Here is a 24997-nt window from a genome sequence, read left to right as displayed (position 1 = left end):
ATATATAGGACTTTTATTTATTTTTATAAAGAGTATTTTTACAGTATATCTAAATATATCATACTTTGTCCAAACAAATATATATATATATATGTATATATATATATATATATATATATATTATATACATATATATGTATATATATATAAATAAAAGTCACATATATATAGGACATTTATTTATAACAAGTATTTTTTACACTATAGTACATCTAAAAATATCATATTTTATCTAAACAAATAGATATACATATATATATTATATATATATACATATACGTATATATATATATCATATATATTATATATATGTGTTTATTTCACAATATGGCTGGATCATTATTATTGATACCTTAATGTTGACATCATTTATTACATTTTGTATTAATTAATTAATTTTATTTAAAATCAGGATTTATTAGGTTACGTTAATTTTTTGCATTGATAATCTAAATTCTCAAAGTAACCATTTTATTTAGGCTCAACAATACATGTACTGGAGTAAAATGTACACTATTTGCAAATGTGTAGTATAGTTAAATTATCATAAAACGGAAATACTCAAATACTGTAAAATAACTACTTAAGTGAATGTATTAGTTACTTTTCACCACTGAAAACAAATATAAATTATTATATCTATATTTGTAGGATCTTAGCCATGAGTAATACAAATTATGTCCACAATTAATTATTACATATAGCCACCTAGTTGTTACACTGTACATTAAACACTTATGTTACCAGACTTGTTATGTTTTATGTTCAAACATTTGTAACTACAGCTTTTAGATAGATACAATTGAGTAAAAAGTAGAAGGTATGTTGAAGTATACGCATCGTTAATGAACCGGGCAGCCCGGCTCCCGGAGCCTTAGAGGTCCCAAAGGTCCCACGAACATTGCACACAGCTGGTTTGCATGTACTTCAATGACCTGCAAATATATTTGGGATATAGCAATTAAATATAAATTGAAATAATAGAGTTCTTAAGGCAGGTTGTCCATTATTACCGATCTTGGATAGGTAATAATGGGGCACTGTATCAACATTAAATCAAATTATTTTATTTGTCTAAATTACTACAAACAAGCAAAAGCAGACTTTGTGTATCACATACGTTTAAAATATGTTTGCTTTAATTTCCACCACAAAAGAGACACATCAATCCATATATGATGAAACAAATAAGCACTATTATTTACCCGTGCAAATCTTTGGTGATTTAAACACATTTAAGCAGTATACATATATGTGACGAAAAGCAGCTTTATTCAAAGTATGCATTGGCAGGACAGTCTTCAGCTGCATCATAACAAGCACAGAGAGTGAAACTTCATGAAACCTTAGAGAAGACAGCATATTTAGGGTGTAATATTATATTTACATTTACCAGAAAAACCACTAGAGGGAACTCTTCATCAATCTATTATTAATGAAAGAAATGAAATATGCAGTACAGTGAGTCAGGATGTGTAAGTGGTGAATATATATATATATATATATATACACCACTTACATTAAGTATAATTTGAGTTGGGACCACGTTGGTTAAAATATCTTTAATAAAATATAATTGAAAACAACGGTGTTGTATTTTCTCTAAAATGTGACTCATCACCCTAAAACCATATCTGCTATTTTTTTTAAAGGAGAAAAATCCTCTTCCTTTTTTTAAAGTTTCCTCTTCAAGAAGTGCGGCCCGAACACCACCACGGACACGCAGGTGACCACGAACAGCACCCAGAAGGTGACGGCCAGCAGCTGCACGCAGAACAGCGTCTTCTTGCTCTGCTGTAAGACTTCCTCGTCGCCCGCCAGGCCCGACGCCGCGCCGTACGGCCCGCACGGCACGGCCTCCGGGTGCATCTGCTGCACCCGGAGGCTGACTGTGGGCAGGATGATGAAGCGGGCGTCTCTGCCGTCGCCCTCCAGAGAGAGCACCACTCTCTGGGTGACGGTGGCCAGGCGCGCTGCCATGGCAACGGGCAGGCGGAAGGCCACGGGGGGAAGCCTGGCCAGGATGCGGGAGTTGCAGGGCAAGGAGAGGGCATCGCCTGTCTCCAGAGGGGTGAGGTGGCGGCACAGGGGGCAGGGGATGGCTGGCGTGCTGCCGGGGTCGAGGGGCTCACTGGGACAGAGCTGGATCCTCTGGAGGCACTCGGTGCAGAAAACATGGAGGCAATCCAGCATCCGGGGGCATTTGTTGTACTGGTTGTACTCCTGGTAGCAGATGGGACACTCCACGTCCGTGGGCTCCGCAGGGGTGGTGCTGAGGCTCGGCTCTGGAGGAGCTGGGTCCCCCTTCTGGGGAGGTGGGACAACACCCCCCGTCATGGGGATGAGAGGGAGGGCGAGTGGAGTTGGGTGCTCGGTGACGGCAAGATGAAACTTGTGGAGGAATCTTCAGAAGATGGTCAAATCTGTGAAGAGAAAATAACCTTAACTAAGCCTAATAGAACCCCCAGAGGCTGATGGGGCTTTTTTTTTAATGCAAAGATCTGCTCTCCCTCTCTCACTTCCTCTCTTCCTCTCTCTCTGGGACGAAGCTTTGTTTCTTCCAAGTTTTATGAACAGATTCCACAGCCCATGAGTCATAGCATTCAGCCGTTTAACCACACCGTCTAACCATTCCCTCTCCACCGCCTCACGATCACCCCGAGCCCATGGAGTGTGTGCTGGCCTGCGCACTCGGATCATGTCGTTAAAAAAAACCTCAGAAAATCTGTAAAAGGAAGCAATAAGTCGCTCTATCTGCATGTGTGTGTGCACGTCCACTTTTCTCCACTCAACTTATTATTTTTTTTAAAGGGCCACTTTCCCAAGTTTAGTGAGTATTATTCAGTCTGAAAAAAAGCTGTTATTCGAGAAAATAACCCAGATGATGTCATCGATCTCGGCTTAGACTCAGAGAATGTTTGAAGTCAGCTTGTGATAGAAACTGACAGCATGGAGTTTGAAAGATGTCTATAGGGAAGGACGCTTGTGTAAAATGTATCATCCCAAAGTTCTTGGTATAGCTTTGTCTTTACCCGAGACTAATAAAAGTCTATTTATAGTCTTTTTTTTTAATGCATTTAATGCAAGTCTGCCAACTTCATAGAAGAAAAGAGGACATTGGTTAAGTGTGAGCTGCTGAGCTTGGTAGACAAAAAGTTTTCCATCCGAGAGTTAGATACAAATGATTGATGCTACTTCGTTCATGAGAGGGCTTCTGCCAGTTAGCTTAGCTTAGCATAATGAAAGGAAACGGGGGAGAAAGTTAGCCAGGCTGAGTTTGAAGGTAAATACATCTACTACGTCTAAACCTCACAGCTTGTTTTTATTCTTCAGTTTTTTAACATATTAGCCTCGTTTCCCCTCGGCAACTAGCTGCTGGCTCTTTTTTTCTTTTCTTTTTTTCTTTTTTTAAAACAAAGTGTTATATTTGCTTTACTGACACTTTTTTTTTTTTTTTGCAGTTTCTCCCATGGAACAACACCCCAGATCACTCATCGGGGGATTGTTGCTTAGCAGAGGGGGTCTCCTTTGAATTGATCCATGGCAGCACCTTTTCTTTCACACGTCTACTAAAGAATCAGGAGCAAAAAATAAAGAAATTCAATATAATTTACACCAATAATAAGCGTTTTTTTGCTCTCCTCGGAAAAAACCCACATCACAACATAAGGAATGACAACCTGTTGTGAAAGGATAATGGTTAAACCAGCTCTGAGTGGCGTCTCCGTATAAATAAACGAGCTCTCTTGTCTCCCGCACATCAGGTACACTGAGATTACATTGAGAGGAACTGGCACCTCCATCTTTACACCTCAGAAGTAGATAAGAGAGCCACTTACCCAGCGCTCGCCCCTTTGCTCGGTCCACACTCTGATGCCTCCGACCCCCCTCACCGACCACTCCCCTCCTCATCTCGGGTGTCTCTCTCCCATCTTCTGTGTGCACATTGACCACTCAAGTTCTTAATATCCCGCACCGCGACGTGTCTGAGGCTCGCCCTGCTGTGTTGGCTCCCACTAACTTGATGTCACTCGTCCTCCTCTCCCCGCCGAGTCCCCCGTGAGGCGTCTCCGTGGTGCGCTCAGCGGTAATTAAACCCCAGGGGATGTGACGGTAACCAGGACAAGTCAGAAAATGACAGATTCGGAGTCTACTTACTCGACTCTATATTTAGTATTAGTATATAGTATTGTGTTTTCTTAATGCTCTAATGTGCACCCGGTGCCGTTATCTTACAATGTCCCCACTGTGGGACTAATAAAGGGAATATCTAATCTAATCTAATCTAAAAAGAACATCTGTTCTTCATATTTAAAAACCATGGGCCAATCTAGTTGGAGTCAATTAGAAAAGAAAAAACCAGAGTAAATAAGTTGCAGGGACGCATTGTGTGCAATTTCAAAGCCCGGTGGGATAATTATTAACCGATACACGTGATACCTTGAATGGTTTTCCAGTTTGCCGCACGGCTTCTTTCATCTCCACGTCACAGAGGAAGTCCGACTAACCGCTGACGAATGGGACAGAAGAAATGTTCTGAGCTTGAGTTCGTCTGAGGTGACTGTGGCCCTGGTGCTCTGTGGGGAGGCTTCGTGGCACTTATGTTAGGCTTTCAGACAGAAGTTATGAAAGCAACAGACACACAGTGAATTTAATACTCCTGTGTGGGTTGGGATGTTTTACAGCCACCAGATGTAAAACATTTCAACCTTTTACTAATGTTTTCTAAACAGCGACAAATATAAATCAAACAATTCACATTTTTCTGAAGTGTTCCTTCTGTTGAGAAAACAAACCTGACATGGGGTCACCAGGCGGAAAACAGGAAGAGCGTTCATCCTGTTTCTGAAGAAATCCCTCTTTTGAACATTTGACGGTAAATTATAGTCGACTGAATTCACATTCTTTGTTCTGTAAACTCTGAAGTTCAGCAGAAGCTGAAATGATAGTTAGTCTTGTTAAAGCACATTCCTGCTTTGTGTCGTCTCAGTTAAGAAACCTGTGAGAGCACAAGTCACCAATTTGACCTGATTTGTCTCATTCAGTCTGTTGACAACCTCAGATTAAGTCTAAAATACAGTTTAGCTTTCACCAATTACTTACATTTTGTTCCCCATCATTCATTTAACATTACAATCACAAGGTGATCCATATATATAGTGTTTTCCGACTATATCTGGATTAAAACACAGATTAGCACTTCAGTGGCACTTAAATAGCTCTTATTATGGTACTTTTGTAGTTCGACTATGTTGAGGAAATGTTACTTTCTGTATTCTTGTTGTTCTTAGTTTGTACTCTAGGTTGAATGCACTTATTGTAAATCGCTTTGGATAAAAGTGTCTGCTAAATGACATGTAATGTAATGTAATAATATAAAAGTCTATAGATTCCACTCTTAGCCTTATAGCATCATGTTCAGACTGAGTGAGTTCAGGGTGACATACCTTTTACAGTAATGGCCAAGCTTGTGATTATTGGCGAGGATTTCAGCGGATATCACCATGAAAGGACTTCGTGCAGGAAGAACTGATAATAACTTGTTTGGGGATTACCATGGAGAGGAAGAGATGACGTCACTCCACCCACACCAGCTGTGGAGAAGTCGCACTTCTTAAAATAATAATAATGGGGAACCCTAAACTTTTTATAAAGCAACATTTTTACTTAACATCAGATAGAGTCACTATTGTGTCCATACATATTGTCCATAAACAAGATATACACGAATTTTCGGGGTGTGTGTGTTTTGGTGGAGTTTCATTGCATCACTCGTAGCATATTTGTAACTGTATTACTCATATGTTTATTTGGCTTGCATCCACTACGGTTTCTCCCGATCTCCTCCCACACACACACACACACACACACACACACGTCCTCACACCCTGAGTTATAAACTCCGGAGCGCTCACCTCTTGAGGCACTGAGACTCGGAGGGTAACGCAGACCGCCAGCAGGATGGACTCAGAGCACGAGTGCGGGGTTTGTTACCGGACCTACAACGCGGGTCTCCGGTGTCCCAGGGAGCTGCACTGCGGACACAGCTTCTGCGAGAGCTGCCTGCTGGTCCTCTCTCGACCCCGGGGAGCCGACATGCTCATCGTCTGCCCGCTGTGCCGACACCCGACGTCCATCTCCGGGGAGGGGAGGCGGGTCCGCGCCGAGCTGAGGGTGGACGAGTGCATCCTGGAGCGGCTCATAGCCTCGGGAGTCCTCGACCGACAGGAGGAGGAAGAGGAGGTGAAAGAAGAGGAGGAGGACAGTCTCGTTCGAGACGGCAGTGATGACAACGAGGAGCCGGCGCCTCCGCGGGCTCCAGCCGAGGAGAGCGACTTCTCCCGGGACTCCAGAGGCGGGAGGCTCCGGCGGTGCAGTCGGAAAGTGTGGCGGTTGATTCGTGGGAAGGACTCCGGGCAGAGGGGCGGAGGAAGTAAGTCAGCCGCTGTTTGTGGTTCTTAATACGTGTTTAAAGTAATGTAAACATACTCCTTTACGTGTAAAAGTCCTGCTTTTATTCATACTTGAGTAAAAGTACACAATTAGACTATAAACATTAAAGTATCGATAGTAAATGTAGACTATACTCCATGCAAAATGGCATATTTCAGAGTTTTAAATGATGGACTCTTCAAGGTCCTGAAAGATGATAAAAGCTCCATCATTTAGTTTAGTTGTGTTATATAACCTATAGGCTGGAACAGTCTGTACCCTCAAAGTATAATTAAAGATATCATATTTCTCTGGGACTGTGTGTGCTTTCCGATTTTATTGTGGTGCAATTCACATCTTTTTATCGTCGCCGTTGGTACATTATGACGTCACCTCAATACCAGGTGTAATTAGCAGCACCTGTGAGGTTATGGGGCCTCGGGAGAACACTGACTTCTTATTTTATCAATTGATCATGTGTTTGTAAAATCAAACTATAGCCTAGTCGTTAAATAAACACAACAAACCATATATTGCTCTGAAATGCATGAGGGTAGAAGTATAGCAGTACATATATATTTAGCTTAGTGGTTTTAGTTTCAGCTTTTGCTCGTGTGTAAACTGTGCCACTTATGAGTACAACTAGCTGTTATGAATTGGTGGCTTTGTATCAAGAAAAAGTTATATTTGAGAAATAAATAGTGGATAAATGTAGATGTGTTTCTAATGTGCCCCTTTTTTTCTTTTGCAGTCTGTATGAACAACGATGACTTGAGGAACTTCGCCATGATGGCCTGCTTCATGCTCTAAAGAGTCCACAACTTCAGATACCCCGACTAATGTGATACTGTATTTATTTCCAATGGTTCTCCTTTCCAACATTGACCTGTGATAATTATGATAAAACCATGCTGACACATTCCACTTCTCCACTTCCTGATTGCTTGTTTAAATGATGACTACCAGAAACAAATGGAAAACTTGTGAATTGCCAATGGACTAATGTATATATTTATTCTTATGAATGTATTTAAGTTGTAAATATTTGTACATATTTAAGGACAAATAAAATTTGAAAAACTCAATTTGAAGCTTCTTTGTGTGTGTGTGTGTGGGGGTGGGGGGGTTGGAAAGTAATATTCTCAGGAAGCAAATATTTAATTTAGTTGAAAGAAATTAAAATATATATTCATATATATATATGTATTTATATAAATATACACAATAAATTCAGAAGTATTTGACATGAAATGGAAACCATCCTTCCGATCTGGGAGGTGTATTTCTTGAGGCCAGGTGAACGGCGTTGCTTCCAATCAGCCTCCTGGGCAGCAGCAGAGCTCAGAGCTCAACGTGAATCAGGTGTTTGACAAGTAAAACGCATGGATTGACAACACCACTACGGCACATGGAAAAGCTGCCCATCATGTCAGGACCTTATGTTCTCTACTCAAGGTAAATACCAATTAAACAAGCTTTCTTTTGCAAATGTAATCTATAGCATGTGAAAAAAAGGGGTTGGTGATTATTGTTTGACTGCTTTATGAGTCCCATTACATTACAACAATATCCCTGCAGTGGTTTTCGTTGTCTTTTCCCCTGCAGACTCTTGTTTGTTTTTGCGCTGGTCTGTGCAGCTGTCATGCCGTTCATCCTGTGTTCAGATGCTGCAAGAGGTGAGTGGCAGGCCGGTATCTGTAGTGACCTAGTCCTCCTCTTTATGAAATGTTTTATGAATGTCATGAGGATTATTCGGTGGAGCCACAAAGCTTTCTCTCAATGATGACAGACATTCTAATTTATGATATGATATATACCTTGATTCGTCCCACAGTGGGATAAATTTCAAAAATCACAGCAACGGTGCACATCAGAGCATTAATAAAAATAATTATAAAACACAAAACTAAATACGAAAAAAAAAACTAAAAACTAATACTAATACTAAATATGCAAGGGGAAAACAAAGTAAAGTGTTGAGTTTGCCAGGATCTCCAGCAATCTACTGCAGTTTGTTGTGACAGTCTTTGTGATATAGAGACTCTTAGCAACTTTATATAGACATATTTGAAAGTGTATTGATTATGAATCATGGTTATTTCAGGTTATATTTAACTAAAATGAACATGCAATATTAAAGTGTTGCAGCAATTGTAAAAAAAATAGCCTTTGAAAGAATAACTTTGTTATTTCATTGTCCTCTTTCAGCCAGTTCCATAACAACCCAAGTGGACCATGGAGTGAGGCACACTGTCCTGAGACCACTGTACCCTCCACACAGACAACACCACCGCCTCTTCACTGGCCCGCCATCACTCCAAACTAACAGTGAAACTGAGAACAGTGGGACTTACAGAAAAGCATCGTCAATCATTCACCATCATTTAAAGCCGCTACGGTTAACTAAAGATAGCTTTAGTACCAATAACAACAGTCCAGATAACGGACCGTCCCGAGCAGGAACAACTAGTATCCAGAGTGGAACGAGCACATCAAGCGGCTACCGCCCTCTCTCTTATAATTCATACCCACTTATCATTAAAAAATCCTCTCACAAAGAAGCTGCCAGTCCCTTTCGTCTTTCAGAAGTTGGCGATGCCAAGGAAGCTCTGAAATCCCCCCTCAAAGGACGAGTTCCCAGAAATGACTTTGCGTCTCTTTTTTTGTCTCAGACTGGTAGATATCGGAGTTCTTCCCCGCCGATGTCCAGAGGACAACAACCACAAAGAAAAGTCCCAACCAAGGAAGTACAACATCGCTCCGATAATGCCAATCCACTGTATCGTAACGCTAATGTGACCCATGGGGGTTTCACTCGGTATCGACCCGCAGCTCGAATCTCTCCATGGATAGACGCCTTCGCTGGACGTTTTGTCCCTGTAGTTCACGCAGATGTCCCGGGTAACTCAGCTGTCGGCGGCAGCAAATCTCTCGTCGGTAATGCGACCACGAGAGGATCGTCGCATGCGTCCACACCTCTTCAAGCCACGAAAAACAGCAATGTCTTCCGAGGATTCGACGATCCTCAATGGAGAGCTATGAAGGAGCTCCCGACTCTCTCTTCCAGTGGCTCCGATAAAAGTACCAACCTTAGAGGGTACAGCTTCGACAAAGGGAGGGCCTTCAAAAGCGCAAGCATGAACCCTCCTGTGTCCCCAAAGTATAGCTTCGGCCAGAGAAAAGCAACTGCCACTGAGGGGCCACTCAAAGGCGACGCCTCGCCTTCTCCGGGCACGCATCGGGGTTTTACATCGGGATTTAAGGAAGCCCGGCCGGGGCTACCTGAAAGTGATGCCGGTGTGGACGGCGACCCAGATCTCCGATGGTTCCGAAGCAACAAAATAAAAGGTGGTCTCAAGGCATTTGGCACTCAATCGCTTGAGGGGGACATGACTGAAGTCGGAGAGCCGGATGAGTCTGTCAGAGTCCGGGGTTTTAAACTTCCGAGCTTGCAGATCTGGGAACCGAAAAGCAGCCGCATGAGCCCGACCGAGCCAAACGGCGAAGACCACACGCCGCCTTTAAGACCCTCCTCGCCTAATCTCGGATCGGCAGCGTTGCTCGACGCGGAATCTGAGCCCAAAGCACCGGACGCGAACAAACCGTCTGCAAAGAAGGCGCACCTGCTCCACAGCTCCACCAGCAACACCGTGAGAGGCAAGCGCGTGAGAGCGAAGAAGCTCAACGAATCCACTCGCTTCAATTACACCGGAATCGACGCCTTAATCTGGCGGCCTCCCAGGGTCAGGGCCACCAACAACTCTGGCACTGCAAGCGCCTCGTTGAGCGACGTCACCGCCGCGACGCGGACCCCGATCACACCTACCGCTTCCGCCGCACCCAAGGAAAAAGAAGGCGGGGTTTACGGGACCTTAAACTCCGAGGAGGCGGTGCCTAGTGGAGACGACGCCAGCAGAGGGCCTGAAGAAGTTTGGGGAAACAAGCTGGCTGTTGGAAGTGAAGACGTTGATTTATTCCTGGATAATGAAGGCAGTGGAAGCGGGGTTTTGGATGCTTCTGATGTTTTGCCAACTGCTACCACAAAGAGGCAGAGCCTCAGGGAGGATTTGTCAGAGCTCGAGTATGTACGACTGTCACCTTGGAATCTGTTCGACATGGAGACATGAGAGAAACCTGTTTATATCATCACGTGTGCAAAAAATCCCAATAAAAGATCAAATTAAAATTACGGAATTTATGATTTATTAACGTGAAAATATGACGTTAATTAATAAGTGTCATTAGTTGACAGGTTTAACAGTTTGATATGTTATGATGGTTATAGTTTCCTGGAGCGTCTTGTAGTTTATTAGTTAATCTACCAATTATTCAACCAAAGTAATTCAACTGTATATGGCAACTTGTGCATGCTTTAGTATATTATATATGTAAGTCAATATTTTTTGCACAAGGAATCTGAAGACACCTTTTAGACTTCAGGAAATAAATGGCCTTTGAAATAGTTTCTTTAGATTGGTTTCATTCATTGTAGTAAAAAAACGCTCATGGCATTACAAGATACCAGGAATTCTTAAAATATCATGTTCTATAACCGCTAACAGAGCATTTCTATTAATACCTAAAGAGATATTCTCTTTGGAAGAAAGCTTAGAGGTGGAAACATGAAGATTTTCAGAGTGTAACATTGGCTTCATTTGGAAAATGATTTGCATAATGTAATGTGTGAGGAAGAAGAAGAATAAGAAGGTCATACTTGAGGCTTTTTATAAATGGATTGTATTCCCATTCCTTGTGTCCTCATTCCCAGGCCGGCGGTGGCTGTTAAGTGTGCTGACACCGATTTTCCACCTCCTCTTTCTAGCTTACAAGGAGTTTCAGCATGCCGGTCTCTGGTCACAGATGGAAAGACAAGCTCCTCCCACTTTTTCTTTGAAGGACTTTCAGTGACGTTGCCAAGCCAAAAAGTTATTGAGTGGTTTGTTTCTATTGATTTAAGCCATAAAGGAAATATGTGCTGAATTGTCCATACATTTTAAAGTGAGTTTATCTGCATATACAGTAAGACAGGGGTGGTTATGGTTGTTGCATTCCTAGAGGACATATCAATTTATGAGAGAATGACCTCACATCCTTCCCTGAGCTGACAAAAGTGCTGAGTCAGGTAATTTTCCTTGTTGGAAGCACATGTCTGTGTGAGAAACTTAATGCAAGTACAGGGATTATTTCAGCTCGTGCTTTTTCATTGGGTATATAATCCATTTACAGAATACTGCATGTAAACTATCAAAAACACCCCTTAAAATTGTACCCGTCTTATTTTATAATCTACTTTCTGTTATCTTCACCCTTTGGAATAATCAAATGAATGATCGCCGCGTTCCATTTAGCTGCGTCAGTTTCAGGCTCCTTGTCACTGTCGTGGCTTCCTGGAAACAAAGCTATTGCTAATGTTATGAATAACACATGTGCTTTCCCTTCTATTAGAAATACCGATTGGACTTCTTTTCTGTGTGGGCGTTTTGCTAAATTGTTCCGAGACACCACGACGTTTAAAAAGTGTAACATGAGAATTGTCTTTTTCCCCATCTCTGATTGCTTAAAGTCCTTTAGCCTTTTAGATTTAAACTTCCCTTCAAGTCCCCGGGTGGAGACTCTTGAACAGGGACACCCAGGTGCTCATCGGGGCGTATTGAAAGCTTTAAAAAGAGGATGAATTCCACTATTTGGTCTTAGAAAACTTGAAATATCGTCATCACATAAACGTGAACGGCATCTGTTGCATTGAAAACAAAAAAATCAATGTTATATTTCATTTTGTTAGATGTTTTAGTCAAATTCAGTAGCATAACATTACTTTCTGAATTTAACTGCAAGTGAATTACTTGTTTATTTGAACACTGTTATTTAGGGTGCGTAGTATTATCAAAATTACATTGTTTATTGTTGTTTTCAATTTTAAAACAGAATAAAATAATGCAAGTATAGCATGTCAATGTTGATGGATTATGAAGAGCTGACGTTTAGGGACATTTTAAGGCCCTGCATCCCTTTTCACTCAGTGGCACTCGTTGAGGTCCTGTATGAAGCTCAGTAATTTGTAATTTGTTCTTGGTTTCCATCACCAGCAAACATAATACCATGTCGTCATTCATTTAGTTCAGGGATCCAAAAGTTACATTTGTTATGTTGTATTTTTTTTTGCTGAGCTCAGCGTTTCAATCGGGGCGAATGTGGCTCAGCTGTGTGCGCAGGAGGCTGCCAGGTGTCTGGCATAAATAGAATAAGTACAAATGTATTTATTCTATTCATGCCAGGTGTCTGGCATAAATAGAATAAAGTACTATTGTATTGCATTTTTTTGGTTAGGTGCAATGTTTCAATACGTTTAAAAGAAAAAATTACCAAAAAAAACAATATAAAAATGTATAGAAACTTGTGTTTGCATTTATTATGATGAAAATATGTTAGAAGTGTAAAAATAAAATTGAACGTTTTGGACATTCCTGTGAGATGACAACGGTTGAGTTGGAGAGCAGATGCCAGATGCGCCACTAGGGGGCAGTACGCCTCCATTTCATTGACCACACGTGGCACGAAGTACCTGGTGTCGTAGTTCTCATGCTGCTGGGTCCTCTTGGGCTGCGCCGCGAAGCAACAAAGACTTTAAAGGATCAGATAAAGTGCAGAATTACTGTTATGGATTTTTTTGGGGGTCTTTTTAAGCTTTAAAAAAAGCTTAAAATTAAGAGCAAAATTTATGTTTTTGCTTCCACCCGTATCAATCAGCCAACCAAGCCTTCAGTTTCAAGGGCATTGGGTCCACACAGCATCACGGCAGGACGATGCGACCCGAGAAGTGTTGGGGGGGCGGGTGCTGAGCGATTAAACATCTCTCTTGTTCTGCCTGTTTTGTGAGATACATGCCTAAAAGGTGCCTAATATTTCTAGACTGAAATAATATCGGCATTATAATTATTATAACTATGAGGATTTTTTTAGTTGCCTATTTTGTGGAGCCCCCTCAGGACTTGGTGCCCTACGCGCAGCGCGTTATGGGAGCGGCGGCGCTGGGTCCACACACCGAGCTCACGTCACGTATACCAACAGGTCCATTCACGACACATGACCCTTGACCTTTATCCCAGTAAGCCAGCAACACCTCGAGGTCAAAGGGGCCACAAAGAGAGCCTGGGAGGGGGGGTTTGAGGTATGTCAGTCAAAACTACCCCCCCCCCCCCTACCAATACCCGTGGAAAGCAAGACCATCCCCTTTCCCATAGGGCTGAGTATTAAGGTGATATGATATGATGTTGTCAAGGCATTGGTCGGCCGGCTCCTTTTAAGTTCCCTCTTTCTGGGCTCCCTTTTGTGCAGAGTGCTTTCTGGTTCACACACACGCCCCTATCAGAGTGTGTGTTCTGGTGTGTGTGTGTGTGTGTGGATGTGTGTGTCTGCCCTTACTGTGAGGGGAATTCTGTACCATGTGTCTGCGGTTTTCAGGGAGCTTTCAAGGAAAGAAAGAAAGAAAGAAGAAAAACAGTACAGAGGCCTCACAGTCCCCACGCCCCCACACAACACCCTCCTCATCTCCTCATCTCCTCCTCCCCTTTCCCCCGTTTTCCCCCTTCCTCCACGTGGCACTTTTTTTCCCTTCCCAGTTCAAACCTTTACTTCTTTCTCAGACACGCCACAGAGGCACAGAGCTCATTTCACACGCAGCCTGCGATATAGAGACAAATCCATCATCATGGCAAACTTTCTCTTATGAGGCAAGAGAGAGGGGGGGAGGAGGGGAGGGGGGGGGGGGTGAGCGTCAGTTGCTGGGGTGTGGGGGTGTGCAGGGAAAGACAGAGAAAGGCTTTTTGTTTGGCTAAGTACACTATGTGAAAGAGGGGGCGGTGAGGAAAGAGAGCTGGAAATACATTATAACATGGTTGCATGGGCTCTGGTATTTGTGGCTCGGATTACATCACATGCCATGCAGCGGATGGACCCAACCATCGGATCCCACTTGCTCCGGCCATGTGTGTGTGTGTGTGTGTTTCAACTTACTTTATTGAGTCTACAGTGATTGACTTTGCCCTAAAACCCACATGAGCGGCCTGCAGAGGGGAGGTCTGGAGCATGAGCAGAGGCAGTCTGCAGCTCTCTGACTGTAATCCAGGGCTTTTTTGGACTCAGTCAACAACCAGTCAGTTGATCTAAGCTAAAACACGATTACTTAGGTTGTTTATTATGGCAACTCCAAGGGGGGGAAACGGAAGAAAAAACAAACAAAAATCTGGCCCTTCACACTTTCTGTACCTTCGCTCACGTTCCGCTTTCTGCTATGTATTTGACAAACACGTTTGACTGATGGGGAAGGAAGCAATTTAGGAGCGTGAAATAGCGTTCACATTCCCACATCTGCTGTGGGAGCTGAAGCGATTTCCTTGTCTCTCATCCAGAGGGTTTCCTGGGGTCTGCGCCGTGGAGGAAGTCATAAAGACGGGGAGACTTCCTGTATTGTTGCCGACGCCGAGCGGTACGGACTGTTCGTGCTCCGGAAAGGCTGGGGACCAAAAGGTGTAAACTTGCACCAGTAAAAAAAGAAAAAAGAAAAAAGAAAGCACTCTCGGCCCCGTTAAAGAGGCCGAGTCACACGTCTTGTAGAGCAGTTTGTTTTTACTGGGCTCAGCAGACGTGTAAAGGATCCTCCTATCAAATAAAATCAACCACGATGACCAGCACCAGTGTTGTCTGCGTGATGGATGTCGTCTCAGGCGGTCTCATGTAGAGCAGCGTGTACGACACTCGTCTCGTCTCTTGGATTACTTTGTGCTCTTATTTGGCAGGTTGTGGGCACAGGGTCAAAGGTCAAGGGGAGTTTTCAAATGAAACGATAATCACCCTAAGGAGTTGTTTTTTCTTTTCTGTGGATGAATATGTGTGTATGTATATATGTGTGTATGTATATGTGTATGCATATGTATTGTATGTGTATATGTATGTAAATATATGTGTGTATGTATGTACATATATATATGTGTATATGTATATATATGTGTGTATGTATATATGTATGTATGTATAAATATATGTGTGTATGTATATGTGTAAATATATATATGTGTATATATATGTGTATATGTGTAAATATATATATGTGTATATATATGTGTAAATATATATATGTGTGTATATATATGTGTATATGTGTGAATATATATGTGTGTATATATGTGTATATATATATGTCTATATATAAATGTGTATATGTATATATATGTCTATATATGTGTATAAGTGTGTACATGTATATATGTGTATGTATACAATATATATGTGTATAATATATATGTGTATGTATGTGTGTATGTATATGTATGCATATGTATTGTATGTGTATATGTATATTTGTATGTATATGTGTATATATATTTGTATGTATTTGTGTATATTTATGTGTGTATATATATATATGTTTGTGTATCATTTTGCCCTTTTATTGTATTGATTTATGTCTATCTCTGAAATTTGTTTATCTTTTTATGTTAATATATCTAAACAAATCAAACAAATTTAAGTGCGAAAAAAATAAATAACCCGGGGTTGAAATATATAAAGGAATAACCACCCCAATTTATTTTGAAAAACCCCTTCTGTCGAGAAGAATACACTGAAGAAGAATACACTGAAGCAAAAGACAACCCATTCCCTCTCATGGGTGTAACTGATGCTGACGTGGTCGTCTCCTCAGTAAACTCGCCGTGATGCTCGAGGTTCTCGGCGTGGCCTGCCGCCTCGGCCGAGCAGCACCCTGGTGATGTGTGAGCAATGTGTGTGACCTTTGTGTGACCTTAGTTCTGAGCACCCGATTCTCATCTCTCACATTGTTTCACGTGTGGAGGGTTTTATGGAGGTGTGAAGCTGTGCGCCAAGTATTCCGGCCTGCAGGGTACAAACAAGTGAGTTTACCGAGTTTATTTCTGCTGCTGTAGACACAGCGTCACGCCCTCACAGCGAGCAGATGAAACAGCGGCCCGGTCCACCTGCTGGCCTCCGTCCAGCTCACCTTACCGCCACTGAACCCGGTGTCCTCTCGCCTTGGCCCCCAGCCAACTCCTCCTCCTCCTCCTCCTCCTCCTCGCTCTCTTTTCACTCCTCGTCTTCTTGACCGGAGATGTTGCCGCCGCGGGGCCTCCCCCGAGGCAGGCAGGCATTGTGGCTGCCCCGTCGCCACGGCAACCAGATGGCAGCTGCGCTCATGAGAATCGAGCTCGTTCGACTTCTCACGTCGACCCGAAGCCGCTCCGCGGATCCACGAGGAAAACACGAGAGGACAGTCAGACACTGAATCAGCAGCATTGTGCAAGACTGCTGCAGAAAAAGAGGAAATGTCTCTTAACGGATGTGAAACAGGGCTCAGAAACCCCCCCCCCCCCTTAAGGCCCCCGGGGCTCAGTGTTTAGGATGTAAGTGAGTGTGAAGAGTGTAGGTTTCAAAAGAACCTTCCGGTGAGGGTGTGTGGGGCCTTTTCTTCTCTTACAGGTACCAAGCACCTTCTTGTTGTCCACACTAACCCTATTTGCTAACAAGGTAAGTGAGAGGATCTGCAGGTGCAGGCCTAATCCCTGCTGTGTGTGTGTGTGTGTGTGTGTGTTCTCATCTATATTAATTCCTACGGTGCCTCTGTCCGGATTGAGTTACTTGGCCATCTGTGGACGGCGATGATACGAGAGTGCATACATGTTAACGAGGGGAGAAAAAGCACCGGTTTACCGAGCCGGAAAAAAATAAATGCTGATTTGATTCCACCGAGTGTCTAATAAAGACCCGCGAGGGAGCAAACGCCACGTTGGTCAAATTACCAGTAAAACGAGTGATTAACGCCGCTGGCGACCCGCCAGCTCGCAGTGCAACATATCTTATCAATGGGAGTGGTGGAGGTGACCACCGCAGCGCAGGAGGACAACAATAAGCCGTTTTCTTCTCCACATGTAACAGTTTAGCTCCACACCTCCCTTTTATTATTAGTCGTTTTCATCCTGTCTCTAACTATCACGTCATTCCAGATCCTGCTTCCCATCTCGTCAGTCCAACTCCCCTCACCTGCCTCTGATCACCTCGTTAGTCCCTCATTCCCTTCACCTGGGCCTCACGCCCGTCTCACCTGTTGCCCATTCCCTCGTTAGTCCCTGTCTACTTAGGTTCCCTCACTTGCTCTTGTCCTCTGAGTCAGACACTTCCCCTTAAAGTGGCGCATCGTCCGCCACCTGAATCAGTCGCGCTGTTGTTTCCCACTTTCTAACACTCATCCCCCGTTATATCACTCAAAAAGGAAGTCACAGAAACAAAAGAAACCACGAGTTGTTTTGTTGTTTGATTTTTTCTTTTTTCTAAAGCAACAGACGTCAAATTTTCTACATCAATGGCAAATCTCACAATATTCCCACTCAGTAACATCCCTCGGAGGAGGAGATAAGACGATTTAGAACAGCAGCAGCACTTTCCTGCACATTTGATGAACGTCCGATGCGATGAATGAAATCATACCGCCGCTTAAACGGGAGCTTTACCCCGTGACGCAATCAAAGGAAACATCGCGATAAAGGAAAGAAGAAAGAAAAAAGTTCATGAGATGCTCAAAGTGGCAGGCGGATGAAGTCCATTCCTCAGGACTGAAAGCCTGTTGTTTTGCACTCTCTAAACTAAAGCACCCTCGAGCATTTTGGCTGAAAACCGCTGAGTTTCAATATGAGAACATCTCCAAAAGACATTAGAAATACATCACGATGTGTTTCGCCTGCATGAAAGGATTCATGTGTTGAGCCCAATTGCCCCCCCCCCCCCTCCCCTCCACACACTTCTGCGTTAGTAACCACTATTAGAGCCCATTTCAACCACAGATGCCAATATGCTCATAATAAAGCTGCATGGTTATATTCTAGGCCCCTCAGAGTGTATGCATGTGTATTCTGTTTTTAAAAACTTTCTTTTCTCCTGGATTTCTTCTCTCACCCTCTGGTCAAGGTTGTAGTTCAAATTCAAGGTTAAATCGCCACACGATGACCTTTATCTCCTCGTGTCACAGAGGCAGACTGCGAGGCCCGGATATGTCCCCCCCCCCCCCACCCCACCCCACCGCTGCAAAAAAACAATCACAGCAGAACACAAAAAATTACACATTTGTTAAAACAAAACAAAGCAATACGTCCAGTCTTGAGAGCTGAAGGTTGCTTCTTGAGGTGCTGTCTTTTTGTTGTTGTTGTTGTTGCGTTTTGGCACCGATGGCCCTGCGACAATTAAGTCCTCCATAACCGGCGATGAGAAAAATTCTAAATCTCCTCCGATTAGGGCCGTGGCTTTCAGTCAAGTCGTCTGACGGATCATTGTCTCACCGAACAAACATAAACAAGTCAATTCATGAGACCTGTACAGCCAAGAGAGACAAAAATAGACACAAAAATAGACTTAATAATATATTCTGCTAGAACAGCCCTATTAGTACTAGCTGCTAAGAAGGGGTAGAGAGACAGACAGAGAGGGACAGACAGGCACTTAAGTGCTGATGCATAGCGGAGATTAAAGTAAGGGCTAAGCAAAAGACATAAGGAGGGAGGGAGATAGAAACGGAGTCTTATAGAAGGATTTCCGGTCAGAGCACTTTCAATTCGCCCGGCTTAAAAATGTAAAAGTGTTTAGTTTGACACAGTTTGGTACCTTAGTGTATAAAATAACTGAGAACAAATTAGCAGATCCATTTGATGTTCCGTACCGACAGATTTGAAAATGAAGAGACCGTCTTGTGCTGTGCTAAACGCAGTGTGCTGACCGCTACAGAGCTAGCGTTAGCATGGCTATGGATAGGCCCTCTATCCTCCGCTGTTCGTACCTAAAGTTATGTCGCATCCTGAGACAAAGTAGATTAGAGGAGACACAAGTGGCTGGAGCTAGTAGCACTGATGGGATACCGTGGCTTTGTATCAGGGGTCTGAACCTGAGCCGTCAGCAGGATGCTGAAGTTTCCGCCTTGGCCGCGATGCTAATCTGGTCTTCTGACCTCGCTGGCTTAAGCTAGCTAGCGAGCTACTGCATCGCCTTTTGTTTCCTGTGTGTTTAATACTTTAGGTGTATGGCTTTGTTAAAAAAAGTTAACAGAGATAAAAAGACAGAATAAGAGCAGCACGGGTCACAACGAGCCGAATGCTAACGCGGGCTACGCTCATATTTCTCACAGTAGACGGGAAGGCCAGCAGGTTGGCTCGTACCATTATCATTATTAATGCTGCATTCATGTCGGTTCAGATTGATTGTGTTTTCCAGTTTCCGACTTCAGCCAAGTCATATTTATGAATGTTAAACCGGCTGACAGAGGTACATTTGACATATATAGTGTCGTATTGATTCAGCCCTAAACACCAGAATCAAACCATATGACATGAACGCAGCAACGCTACCCCTCCTATCTTTATCTTCTGCTGCATTTTTCTGTAACTACGTCAACCCTCCTGAAAAACCTCAACGCTTCAGTTAGTAAGTTGAATTTTTTTGTAAAATGGCTACAATCTGAAAATGAGGCACTTTTTGAGCAGATATATAATTCCATTAATTTTCTTATCCATAAACTAAATATCCACCTTAATTATTAGCTTGTACTCTTGAATGAGAGCAGCAAATAGCTTTTCAAGAATGTAATTTGGCACACACATCTGTCGGTTTCCACAAGCGACGAGATAAAAAGCAAAGAAAGAAACAACATTTCCATCAGTCCGTCACAGGGCTTCAGGGGCGTGTCCGATCCAGCTGCTCCCTCGATGTGATTGGTCGTCACAGAAGGAGCAGGCGAGGCTTTGAAGCTCTCTGAGTGGCACCAGATTGTTTGCCAAAGGACGACGCTCCGACATCAGCACTCTGAAGAAAGAAAAAAGGAGATGTTGTTCGGTTAGATGCAGAATAAACAATAACTCAGATATGAAGAACAACTCAATATTATTATGGGATCTATATACAGTTTCTCTTGCTTATCAAGGTAATTATAATATTTAATGTAAGTTATCAGTGTCTGCATATCATCCGAGGAACACAGTGACCCTAAAACTAACAACAGGGATAAACAATGAAGCCAAACACGCTGGGGAAAAAACTCTCAGATTTAGACAGGAAGGAAGCAATAAAAGGGAACAGCGGGGAAGGAGAAAGTGATGACACCTAGGCGAAGGAAAACAGACCCAGAGGTCCCGGCAAGTTGTTTTGTGGCAAGATCGGCCTCTCAGATCACATCGGACATGTGAGCAGCGTCGGAAATACACCAGGACAAAACTGCCCCGAAGAAATATAATTCTGCCCCTGATATCACTGGGAGAGGGGCAACAAATGGCCTATAATTTAATAGAGTTTTATTTGTGTTCTTTGTTTTGTCCGTCTCATCTGTATTTCCTGTACTAGGTAGGTACACACCAAAAATAAATCAATAAATATACTTTTTAATGATTAAAAAAACAACGAAATAAGTTATAATTATTAACAGTTGTATGCAAAATGTAATAACAATAAATAACCACAAAAGAATGAAAGAATAAAATTGAATATTATTGTCTGATTTATGTTTTCTGTTTGTTTTTTGTTCAAAAAACTGTAGACTACTGCCTAATAGTCGTATTATTGCCTAATTGTCGTATTATTGCCAAATAGTCTTATTATTGCCATTTGATGACAACTGCTCATATACTGTAAGCCTAAATACGTATATGTGTTATTTTAAACAAAGGTTAAATGTTATTTCACAAGTTTTTCTGGCCTTGGTTGCTCAGCTGACCGGATTAGCGGAGAAATGCAGCCGTAATGATAATTCTTCTCCAGAGTAAAGCGAGCAGACGCGTCACATGGCAGCTCCTTTCTGTAACGTCCCTCATGCCAAGCGGCGTGATTTTGGGCCGTCACCGGCGAAAGTCGACAAGTGCGAGAGAAGAAACCTGGTGAAATCTAAATCTCTTGTTGGCACCGTGACACCCGACCAGCTGATTGCAGGGGTCAGCGGCCTTTAAACGCATTAGCAATCTGACCCACGCCCGAGAGCCCCCATCAACTCGGCTATTTCTGGAAAACAAAAAGTTCACAATCGCCAGTGAATCGCTGTGAAATCTTTGGTCTCCAGGTCAAAATAATGGCGCTAGACTGCATCGTCAGCATATGACAGAATATTTCCAGACGTTGGCGCATGGGAACTCCACAATTGCTCATTTTATGCCACGTCGTGTGTCATGGAGGACGACTGACCGCCTCGTGAAGTCCGTTCAACAACACGAGTTTTGGGTTTCGCCGCGTCACACGTGGTCCAACGACTCGGTCGTTAAGCGAGATCAACTAACAGCATCGTCTTCCACGCACGACTACGAACATACCAAAGCACAAGCCTGATCTATCACCTCTGATTGAAGCAGTCTGAGGATTTATGATTCTGTTTTGCTACGACCCAACCGACCAATCAGAATGCAGGATTAAATGATGCAGAATGAACCGGCTGACCCGACATTGTGCAACGTCTGACATGCCTTGATACCGATAGGACTAATAAAATATATGTCCCTATTTGACCCGGTGTGACACGCAATTAACCTGCTAGATGGGTGCAACATTGATCATGTGTTATTAATGTTGTTGTTCTGCTGAGGGCATGGTTAATAATCATTATTGCACACAGTGTAATTGCTTCGCCCCGCCTCTTAAGTTATAATTTTTTTTTTTAATTTTTTTTTTTTAAAGCTAATTAGTGGAGTTCATTTAGAGTTTGCTGGATTACGACCGTGGCCATAAAAATTAGTCGATGCCCTATAAACGGGGACACGCTCTGAGAAACGAGATGACGACTCACACCGGAGGCTGCCGTCAGCCCAAATAACGAACAGTGGAGAGAGAGAGAGAGAGAGAGAGAGAGAGAGAGCTCCCCGGTGTCTCCTGCCCCAAAATTTCCCAGCAGTGCTTGACTCTCTAATTGCATGAGGGTACTCTATAGTTCTTTCTCTCTCTCACTCTCTCACTCTCTCTCGTTGGTCCTCTTCCTGGTGCAGCGAGCTACATTTAGCCCCCCTCGGCGCAGTCGGTGCCCGCCAGCCGGGCCGGGCCGTGACGGCCCAGAACCAAAGCGGAGCGGCTCACTCGTCCAGTGAGAAAAAACAGCAACACAAACAAATCGAGCCGGCCACGCACGGATGCTTTGCCACGGACACACACACACACACACACCTATAATTATGCGGATGACATCCACTTAATGATGACCTTTCACCAAACACAGACATGGGAAATTATACAGGGGGAACAACTCTCCAATGCCTCATCCTAATGCACACCGCCCGCTTCTCTGCAACGACGAGCGTTTCCACTCTCTTCAAACGGTGCCTTCTTATTTCCCCCCCGCTTCCCCTTCCGCGAGTCGGACCCTCTCACGGGGGGGGGGGTTGCCCATCGATCGTGTTCATCTCCCTGCGTCGCTTCTCCATCTGCGGGCCGATCGATGTAATAACGACCGCGGCAGTGTGTGTCTGTGTGTGTGTGCGTCTCTTTCCCTTTTCCTTGCCAGACTGTTTAAATCAAGAGGTTAGGCTATCTGCCTCCGCAGTCTGTGTCCAGCCAATAACGGTTCTCTGGCCGGCTGTGTGTGTGCGCGTGTGTGTGTGTGTGCGCGTGTGTGTGTGTGCGTGTGTGTGTAATTAGGAGAGTCTGGGTCTATGTGATGTCTCAATCGAGTACAGTCTCAAATTGAAAGCCGCCCTGTTCTCTGGTCGTAAATCGAGCGTCGGTCTGTCATTTCCCTGCCGCCCCGGCTCCCACAGGACACGGTGCCGGTCTCAGTGACGCACATCACACCGCCGAGTCCACTGGTCCCTCACTTTGAGTTAAATCACTTTTTATTTTTAAAAGGAGACACCGACGCTAGATTTATGAGAGGCATCGGGTTACCGTGAATGGAAACAGAAGCAGCAGAGAGAAGAGGACCTGGAAGTCCTCGCTGCGCTTACATCAGCACACCTCCTCTTCCCTCTCCTCGCTGGACGAGGTCAATCGGTGCATTCGGGCACAAAGAAATGTGCCGTTTGAGAGATTTCTCCGCGAGAGCCGACACATTCCTCCCGGCGTCGAAGCCGCAGCTCTCACGCCAACCCTGACCTCTGACCTCTGAGGACAGAAGGTGTCGTATGCTGCACTGATTAGGAAGCTCCCCCAGGGCCAATTTGTGGTTTGTGATATTTGGCTACATGAATACAAAAATGGACTTTACACCAGTCAGAGATTTTGTGTATGAATTTTCACCCCCCCCTCTTTAAAAGTCTGCAGGGGATAAGGGTTCGATACAGAAGACGGACTTCTTTTTTTTAAGGGAAGTGCCGGCTTTCACATTTCCTCTTTTTGGACCGTCAAGGAGTCGATTGAGAGAGAATACATTCAACCAGTTCGATGGAGTTCCACAGATGTGACGACAGATGTTACAACAAATTAAATTGAGGAAAACACACCATGTGGGCCATCTCGCATGTTTTTGTAGTTTCAATAACCGACGACAAATGTCCAAATAACTCCTCGTAGGCATGTGTTTCCAGTGCTCAGTCGACGGAGAAATAATTGGATCTGTGACGAACAACGTTTAGGTCTTCGACGCCCGCTGCTCTCAACAAACATGGAGGCGACGCGCCTCTCCAGGGAAACAGGAAGACCCTTTTTGTTTTTCGCAGAAACACCAGCAGCAGTTTGTTTTGTATATAAATGAACGCATGAACAGAAAATCCAAAAAGGCAGAAGAGCTTCTCGGTAGCCGCCCACCATGCTGGATTTCTGGGAAGCGCAGAGACATCGCTATGGCAACGACGAAGCATTCGCCAGTAGCTCCCATTCATATCGAGATATTTTTGTTTTAATTTGTTTTTAATCGGCTTCATGCACTTACAGTCGATAACTGACCCGACCGCTCGGCCAGAGGGAGCAGCGCTGGGAAGCTTAAATAACCCACTGGCGTCTCGCCCGCAGGACAACGGCTTCACTGTCGCATTATTGTACTCAGACATACACTACCGTTCAAAAGTTTGGGGTCACTTAGAAATGTCTTTATTTTTCAAAGAAAAGCACTGTTTTTTCAATAAAGATACCATTAATCAGAAATACACTGTATACATTGTTAATGTGGTAAATGACTATTCTAGGTGGAAATGTCTGGTTTCTAATGAAATATCTCCACAGGTGTATAGAGGCCCATTTCCATCAACGATCACTCCAGTGTTCTAATGGTACATTGTGTTTGATAATCGCCTTAGAAGACTAATGTCTGATTAGAAAACCCTTGTGCAATTATGTTAGCACAGCTGAAAACAGTTATGCTGGTGATATAAGCTGTACAACTGGCCTTCCTTTGAGCTTGAAGTTTGTAGAACAAAATTAATACTTCAAATATTAATCATTATTTCTAACCTTGTCAATGTCTTGACTATATTTTCTATTCAATTTTCAATTCATTTGATAAATAAAAGTGAGTTTTCATGGAAGACACGAAATTGTCTGGATGAGCCCAAACTTTTGAAGGGTAGTGTAAAACAAGATGCACAGGACTGCACTCCTGGCTTTTGTTGTTCCG

At 43.4% G+C, this 24997-nt stretch overlaps 3 protein-coding genes across 8 annotated transcripts in view; 1 reads left to right on the top strand and 2 right to left on the bottom strand.

Annotated features, from left to right (window-relative positions):
• Nucleotides 1-1117: 1117 nt before the first annotated feature.
• Nucleotides 1118-6006, bottom strand: si:ch73-335l21.2 (RING finger domain-containing protein). 6 transcript variants are annotated; one of them, XM_056443111.1, is made up of 4 exons: nucleotides 5916-6006; nucleotides 4441-4510; nucleotides 3840-3935; nucleotides 1118-3569 (listed from the first exon to the last, which is right to left on the bottom strand). In XM_056443111.1, the coding sequence occupies exon 4, from the start codon at nucleotides 2335-2337 to the stop codon at nucleotides 1675-1677; it is 663 nt and encodes a 220-aa protein (XP_056299086.1). In that variant the 5' UTR covers nucleotides 2338-3569; nucleotides 3840-3935; nucleotides 4441-4510; nucleotides 5916-6006; the 3' UTR covers nucleotides 1118-1674. The 6 variants fall into 6 exon arrangements, with proteins under 6 accessions (XP_056299086.1, XP_056299084.1, XP_056299085.1 ...); XM_056443109.1 differs by lacking the exon at nucleotides 4441-4510; XM_056443110.1 differs by lacking the exon at nucleotides 4441-4510 and having other exon boundaries at nucleotides 1118-2423.
• On the top strand, nucleotides 5917-7517 carry si:ch73-335l21.4 (E3 ubiquitin-protein ligase-like). Its single transcript, XM_056443115.1, has 2 exons — nucleotides 5917-6433; nucleotides 7184-7517. The coding sequence occupies exons 1-2, from the start codon at nucleotides 5962-5964 to the stop codon at nucleotides 7240-7242; spliced, it is 531 nt and encodes a 176-aa protein (XP_056299090.1). The 5' UTR covers nucleotides 5917-5961; the 3' UTR covers nucleotides 7243-7517.
• Nucleotides 7518-17742: 10225 nt separating this feature from the next.
• si:ch73-335l21.1 (insulin receptor substrate 1-B) overlaps nucleotides 17743-24997 on the bottom strand; it is a 41780-nt gene continuing 34525 nt past the window's right edge. Inside the window, exon 4 of the mRNA XM_056443467.1 lies at nucleotides 17743-20286. Coding sequence (XP_056299442.1) covers nucleotides 20279-20286 — 8 coding nt within the window. The 3' untranslated portion in view covers nucleotides 17743-20278. The remainder of the gene's footprint in view (nucleotides 20287-24997) is intronic.

Source organism: Pseudoliparis swirei, chromosome 21, assembly GCF_029220125.1.
Source record: "Pseudoliparis swirei isolate HS2019 ecotype Mariana Trench chromosome 21, NWPU_hadal_v1, whole genome shotgun sequence".
Lineage (NCBI taxonomy): Eukaryota > Metazoa > Chordata > Actinopteri > Perciformes > Liparidae > Pseudoliparis > Pseudoliparis swirei.
The sequence above is the reverse complement of the archived record's forward strand: the minus strand, read 5'-3'. Positions and strand labels throughout refer to the sequence as shown.

Excerpts from the sequence above, each read along its gene's own strand:
- si:ch73-335l21.2 (XM_056443111.1), bottom strand. The coding sequence starts at position 2,337 with ATGACGGGGGGTGTTGTCCCACCTCCCCAGAAGGGGGACCCAGCTCCT.
- si:ch73-335l21.4 (XM_056443115.1), top strand. The coding sequence starts at position 5,962 with ATGGACTCAGAGCACGAGTGCGGGGTTTGTTACCGGACCTACAACGCG. Across the intron at positions 6,434-7,183 it reads CGGGCAGAGGGGCGGAGGAA|TCTGTATGAACAACGATGAC; the intron begins GTAAGTCAGCCG and ends TTTCTTTTGCAG.